This window comes from Miscanthus floridulus, chromosome 8, assembly GCF_019320115.1.
Source record: "Miscanthus floridulus cultivar M001 chromosome 8, ASM1932011v1, whole genome shotgun sequence".
Taxonomy (NCBI): Eukaryota; Viridiplantae; Streptophyta; class Magnoliopsida; order Poales; family Poaceae; genus Miscanthus; species Miscanthus floridulus.
This window is the reverse complement of record NC_089587.1, coordinates 13771434-13779212: the sequence shown is the minus strand read 5'-3', so window position 1 is coordinate 13779212 and position 7779 is coordinate 13771434. Positions and strand designations below refer to the sequence as shown.

At 44.3% G+C, this 7779-nt stretch overlaps 1 protein-coding gene across 1 annotated transcript; it reads left to right on the top strand.

The window, feature by feature from the left end:
- Positions 1-2718: 2718 nt before the first annotated feature.
- On the top strand, positions 2719-3075 carry LOC136468591 (secreted RxLR effector protein 161-like). Its single transcript, XM_066467103.1, has one exon. It carries the CDS (start codon positions 2719-2721, stop codon positions 3073-3075), a length of 357 nt encoding a protein of 118 aa, XP_066323200.1.
- The last annotated feature ends 4704 nt before the right edge of the window (positions 3076-7779 follow it).

The following is a 7779-nucleotide window of genomic DNA, read 5'->3' as shown; positions in this document are numbered from 1 at the left end:
CTGCCAGTAGGCAAAGCACGGTGGTTAGGCACATGTCGCGCAAGCACAGGAGGGTGATGAGCCAGCTCTATTCTTCGTACATGGGAGCATCGAGCTGCACTCCTCTCCCACACCGGCCACCGCCGCGCTCCTCCACCTCAACAAGCCATGGGCTCATGCCTTCCTCAGCAACGGGTTTGGCTATGACAAGATCGATGGGTGGTACCTCGACACTGGCGCCACCCACCACATGACCAGGCGACGGGAGTTCTTCTTTGAGCTCGAGTTTGGTGTTTGAGGCTCCATCAAGTTCAGGGATGCCTCCACCATGGAGATCAAGGGTGTCAGCTCCATTGTCTTCACCGCCAAGACCAGCGAGCACCGACTGCTCACTGGTGTCTACTACATCCCCGTACTGAGGAACTCCATCATCAGCCTAGGATAGCTGGATGAGAATGGCTCACGCGTGGAGATCATGCATGGGGTCTTACGTATCTAGGATTGCCATCGTCGCCTTCTCGTCAAGGTGAACAGAGGCCCCAACTGCCTTTACATCCTCCACATTCAGGTGGCGCAGCCCGTGTGTCTCGTAGCCCACCATGACGATGACTCCTGGTGATGGCACAAGCGCTTTGGGCACCTCAACTTTGAGGACCTAAAGCAGCTCGGTAACAAGGAGATGGTGCAGGGCATGCCATGAGTCAAGCGCGTGGAGCAATTCTATGACACATGTGTCCTCACCAAGTAGTGGTGGCTCCCCTTTCCCCACAAGGTGAGCTTCCACGCCAAGGAGAAGCTAGAGCTCATGCACGGTGACCTCTTCGGCCCTGTGACACTAGCCACACTTGGAGGCCGGCGCTTCTTCCTGCTCCTCATTGATGATGTGTCCCGCTACATGTGGGCGGTCCTGCTTGACACCAAGGTGGCTGTGGACACCATCAAGCTACTACAGAGAAGGAGTGCATCTGCAAGCTTTGGGTGCTACGCACCGATAATGGCGGCGAGTTCACAGCAGCTGAGTTCATGGTGTACTACGTCGACGAGGGGATCTAGCGCCACTTCTCCTCACTATACACCCCATAGCAGAACAGCGTCATTGAGCGCCATAGCCAGATGGTGGTGGCCACCGCCTGCGCCCTCCTCAAGCAGAGAGGGATGTCGGCCATCCACTGGGGGAGGCGGTGATGACTGCCGTCCATCTCCTCAACTGCTCACCCACCAAGGCCCTTGACGGCAAAAGACTGTATGAGGCCTGGCATGGGTGTAAGCCAGTGGTGAGCCACCTCCATGTCTTCGGCTATCTCGCCTTTGTCAAGGAGCTCAACCATGTCGGCAAGCTCGATGACCAGAGCACGCTAGGGGTCTTCATCGTCTACATGGAGGACGTCAAGGCCTACCACATCCTCGACCCTGCAACATAGTGTGTCCACATCTCCTAGGACATTGTGTTCGATGAAGGGTGAGGCTAGGCCTAGGACAAGGTGGTGGATGATGGCTTGACTTTGACTCTTAGAGACTTTGTCGTCGACTAAGTCCACTTCAAGGGAGTCAGGGAAGCTAGCAGCTCATCTTCACCAAGCTCGTCTACCTTAGCACCCGGCTCGCTATTAGCTCCAGCGAGTACTCCACCACCTACACCACAAGCAAGTCCTCCACCACCTATACCACTAGCTACGCCCCGCTCTCCTACACCAGCTCCCCAATCTCCTACATCGGTGCCCACACCTCTAAGGTCAGCACTAGTAGCCTTGGTCCGTGATGAGCAGCGCACGATGGAGTTCGCCACTCCACTGTCCGACAACGAGGATCGCGTCAATGCCTACCACGACGATGAGCCTTTGCACTACCGCACCTTGGACAACATCTTCGGTGATCAGCCTGTTCTTGGACTGGTGGTGCACTACTTTGAGGTAGAGCTACACCTGGCATAGGAGGACAGTGAGCCCCGCTCCTTCACTGAGGTGGAGGGAGACGTGGCATGGCGTGCCGTGATGCAGTAGGAGATGGACGCGGTCAAGCGGAACCAGACATGGGAGCTAGCAGATCTTCATGTCGGTCACTGTGCCATCTCCCTTAAGTGGGTCTACAAGCTCAAGAAGGATGAGGCCAGGGCGGTGATCAAGCACTTGGCATGTCTGGTGGCGCGTGGGTTCATCCAGCAGGAGGAAGTCGACTTCGATGATGCCTTTGCGCCCATTGCGTGGATGGAGTCTATCTGTCTCCTCCTCGCACTGGCGGCCCAGGAGGGTTGGCGTGTGCACCACATGGACGTCAAGTCTGCCTTCCTCAATGGTGACCTAAAGGAGGAGGTCTACATCCACCAGCCACCGGGATTCATCATCCCTAGCAAGGAGAACAAGGTTCTTCGCCTACGCAAGGCCCTCTATGGCTTGCGGCAGGCACCCCGAGCTTGGAACGCTAAGTTGGACTTCACTCTCAAGCAAATGGGGTTCCAGCAAAGTCATCATGAGGCTGCATTCTATTGGCGAGGCAAGAGAGGCAATGCCCTATTGGTAGGCATCTATGTCGATGATTTGGTGATCACCGGCACCAAGGAGGCCAAGGTGGAGTCATTAAAGGACGAGATGAAGGTGACCTTCTAGATGAGTGACTTGGGCCTTCTACCTGGGGATCAAGGTCCACCAGGATAGCTCTGGCATCTCCCTTCACCATACCGTCTACGCCAAGTGCATCATCGAGTTGGGTGGGCTCACCGGTTGCAACCCAGCACACACTCCCATGGAGGAGAGGCTAAAGCTGAGCCATGACAACACGGCGAAGGATGTCAATGCCACATGGTACCAGCACATTATGGGCAGCCTTCGCTACCTCATCCACACATGGCCAGACCTGACGTTCGCCATTGGCTATGTCAGTTGGTTCATGTATCGACCGACGATGGAGCATGAGCAAGCCATCAAGAGGATCCTCCGCTACATCGTGGGCACTTCTGACTATGGCTTGCACTACCCAAGGTGTCCTAGTGCGGAGCACTTCATTGGGTACAACGATAGCAACCTTGTTGATGACATCGACACAAGCAAGAGCACCAGCGGGATGCTATTCTTCCTCGGCAAGTATCTAATTAGCTGGTAGTCGGTCAAGTAGCAAGTGGTGGCTCTGTCCAATTGCGAGGTAGAGTACATCGCTGCCACAACCGCTTCAACTCAAGCTCTCTGGTTGGCTCGGCTGCTAGGCGATCTCCTGGGCAGAGACGCAGAAGTAGTGGAGCTTAGGGTGGACAGCAAGTCCGCCTTGGCCTTGGCGAAGAACCCCATCTTCCATGAGCGCAGCAAGCATATCTAAATCAAGTACCACTTCATTAGGAGTTGCTTGGATGAGGGGAGCATCAAGGTCGGCTACATTAACACCCAGGATCAACTCGCTGACCTTCTCACCAAGTCCCTTGGGCGGGTCAAGTTTCAGGAGCTTCTTGCTAGGATTGGGATGGTTCAAATTCCCCAGAAGGCACCACACAAGACTTAAGGGAGAATGATAGCTATAAGTCTTGTCCTTATCTACTTAGGATAATTATCTAGAGTAGTTGGTGGTTGTGTCAGCCCTTATCTTTATCCCTACCATCTACTTTAGCATCTCTAGAATATGCTATTGTTTTCTTAAGGCTCAAGCAAGCTTTCTTAAGGCTCAACCAAGCTATCCTATATGTATACCCAACCTGCCATAGTTGTGGAATGGCTACTGAAATCTGAAATTTAGCCCCAAACCTATGTTTTGGTTCTAACACCAAAGGTTACTACACTAACACATAGTGGACAAAAAAGACACACTAACAGAGAAAGACATAAACTTAGAATAATGGTAAACAAACAGTTCACATCAAGCATCCAAACAAACCATCCAACCAAATATTATCATCCACTTTAGTTTAGCCTTTTGACTGTAGATTAATATTTACAGCCACTTTAGCACCAACTGTTCTCATCAACGTAGTTGCTTCTTTACAAAGTACCATGCACTCATAGCATGAATCTACACCCTACATGACATGAACCTAAACACAAGATCTAAACACAACACGCAGGCCATGCTCTCTTCTAGTACTTTTCGTAGACCTAAGAAAAAAATATTAGAAACAAATATCAATTGAGTACATGATGGAACAATACACAAAGTGATATTGCAACTAGTATTACCTCAGCATCATATTCCATCACTTTAGATCTACCATCAATAGAACAATTGTATTCATTGAAAATCATGTCGTTGACGTACTTGATACGAAGATGCCCAATATCAGCTTCAGAAAATGTGTCCATCAAATAGACATTTAGGTCCCAAAGCTCCAGATTCTTTATTGCAAAGATACCACTATCATTGCTAAAGCTAAAACAAGATATGAGAAAGACAAGATAGAATATTATAAGCACCACACAAAATGATATGATCTAAAAAAATCAAAAAAGACTATACTTAACCTAATTCTCAGTCTGCTGAGGTACATCTGCATAGATAACTTCATATCCATGGAACCCAAAGTCAATTTGAATAACTTCACTCCAGAGTGTGGTCAAGTTTGGTATCTAAAAGCAGGTAGAGGAAATAATTAGAGTGCAGATATATATTTTTTCTTATTTGAACAAAATTTCACATTGCATTCAAACAAAATGATGTGAATCCATGTGTTGCTACTTACAAATTCATCACGGACAACTTTATCGAAATGTGAGTCTACTCCAAAATGTAGAGTATAGGAATCCAAGATTACAATCAATCTTCGATTGAAATACACAACAACGACATACCACCGATCATGGAATAGAATTGGAAAATAAAAATAACACATAATGAAAAAGAAGGGATTACTAGCACAACTGCAATGCACACAACATATGTGCTAAAGCTTAAAAAAATTTAAAAGGATGTGTTACTCACATATTGGCTGTATGCTAATGACCTTGCACGACAAGCACCCTTAAAGCATTTCGTTGCATTCTCATATAGCTCCTTCTCCTTGCTATCATTAGGACCATGATTTCCAATAAAATAGTCCTACAAAAATAGATTGGTCAATATTATTTTATTTGATATAGTTACCACATGTAATTGAGAAAAAAAGAAATAAATGACACTTACACCAACTTTAGAGAAGAAATAATGCTTGTAAGAATTCTTAGGGTGTTTCCTATGGAATAACAATATGCACAAAGCATTCACTACAAAGTAATAGACCTTTCCTTGAGGCTTAAGAGAACTTGCAAGTGCACTTAATTTCACAACCACTTGCCCATAATCGATTACTGCAAGACTGAAACAAATGAAAACAATTCACAATTACTTGATTCAAGTGTACTCACGAGTGGCGAAAATGCTAAGGAGGTTGTAAATATTTAAAACTTACTCGGAATGTTCAGTTTCTGTCATCTTCAAAACAACAGCATAGACGTCAGCTTCAAGTCTGGACACTATCATCTTCGAATGAGGCATCATATAAGGGCTCAACTTGTATTGGCTTGGGATCACTGTCCTCCTAGGACGATGAACAACCAACTTTGCACTAGAAGAGTACCAATGACCTTGGTTTGAAAAGGACTCAGAGTCATCTGATAAACCATTGCTTCCCATACTTTTTGTAGAAATAGAACTCCCACCTCGATGGGATGGAAGAGGTGTAGGTGCTTGCAAAATCAGGAAAAAAACATAAAGTTGTTCAAAAATCATAAAGTAAAAATTGACATAACTGGGTTCATACTATTTCATTCTATTCTCCAACTACCTAACAAACAAGCCCACAAACAAACATGGTTCAGAGGTATAAAGAAGGGGCCAGCAGAAATGCTTCTATTGCCTTTATTCTCAATATATACAGCACTAGTATCGCTAAGGTACACTAGAGTATGGACAATACTACAACTACTTGTACTAGCTATTACATTACTGAGAGCAGCCCCAACTACTAACAATTGTCCTTCCACTACCATGGCTGCAGCAAAAGCAAAATCAGCAGGTTATCTCATAAGACAATTGTTCCAAATTGATAAAACTACAAATATCAATTTACAATGTCATATAGTTCTCCAGAAGGGCTGATTGCAGCTAGAGGAACATCAACAATTGAATCTTCAGTAGTCTTAGAATAATCAGTAAAAGGTAAAGATTCCATATGGAGAAGGTCCTAATCAAAAAATACTAACATATTAGTTACAGAAAAGAGAGAAAAGAGAACACAAGATATGTCACAATACAAAATTGATCTAATCTAATAAACAAGCTTACAATTTTAGCAATGTCATTTCTTTCGGTCTCAATAGTTTCCTGATTGCTCACATTACCGCCTCCACCAAATGGATTAGACCTCATCCGGTCAACAAACGTCCAACCCTCTGATGCAGGGCAAAATTGAAAGTAGAAGCTGCTCTCAGATTCAACCTATCAAAAAGTGAAAGTAAATTAGGTGCTAGTACAATAAGACAAGTTACAAACATATATTAGCAAGTAAATCAGGTGCAAACATATAAACAAGTTAATTAGGTGCACATAAGGTCAAACATATATTTACAGGGACAGTTACATGGCATATATTAGCACCACGATTCTGATCTGAAGTAGAAGTTGTTTTGAGCTACAACAACACATACTAAATAAGTACAAAAATGTATATACATACAATAAAGGAGAAGCTAGAATAATGAAGTGAAACTTTGGACACCAAGAATCATGAACTAATTAAAAAGAATCAATTTTGTGCATTGAATCTGACTAGCAGGTGGGGACACAAACCAATGAAAAACAAAGAGAAACCTAGTGGGATTCCTCATTACTAGAATGCTACTTCTTAAGTGAATCAGCCTAGTACTGGTCGTCTAGTAGGATAAGACACCAGAGCACACTTTGCTGGTAGAAAAAAACCGTCAATGAACACCCAACAAAGTAAAAAAAGCTAGAGAGAAAGTGTGGCCCAGCAAAGTAAAAAATGGGCTATGCCCTACTGATCATTGAAGAACAAACATTTAAAAGATAGCAAATAGCAAAAACCCAAAAATAGCCAATACCTAACAACAGAAACATGCTGCAACCTACGACTATCTGATCATGGAATAGAACCATAGCTACAAGAAACCCTTTTTATTGTTCTATGTGACAATCAATGATAGAGCACCAGCATATTGACTTAAAACAAAAAAAGAACCAGAAAACACAAAACTCACTTTTAGTTGGAGCTTCTGACGTGTAGTTGCAGCTTTAGAAGGTAACAATGCGGCTTCTCTCTGATGATTCTCATCTGAAGTACAAGTTGTACCAGATACTGGACCGACATGACGCCTCAGTTTAGGATCTTCAACATAATTACCTAAATCATCCTCAAAATCAAACATTCTAAAGGATGGTATGCTAGGACTATTAAAGTAAGGAGCCTTCTTCTTCATACAAGGTTTCTCAACAGGTGCTTTCCCTGCATAATTAAACATGAAATTTGTAAAGAAGGTTGAAACTTACAGGTGATAACAATAGATATTGCACATGTCAAATACCATAATTGCAGTATTTCAAATGTGCAATTTACTGCTAATAAATGTGCAATCTAAAAATAGGTACTAACCAGTACGATCCAAAGCAGGAGCTGCATTTTCAGCCAATCGAGTTTCTTTTGAATGGCATGCAATAGTTTTTGGGTCTGAAAACATTGTCTTTGGACTAGAAGCAGTTTGGATATTCTTCAATGCATCTAATTTTGCATTGTCCTTGGACTGAAAATAATTAGGAAAAATGGGTGTCAACTAACACATGATCAGAACAAGATAGAATACTCATGGCAGAAATATAGGAGAACAAATACATATT

Coding starts and splice junctions, on each gene's coding strand:
- LOC136468591 (XM_066467103.1), top strand. CDS start 2,719: ATGGAGGAGAGGCTAAAGCTGAGCCATGACAACACGGCGAAGGATGTC.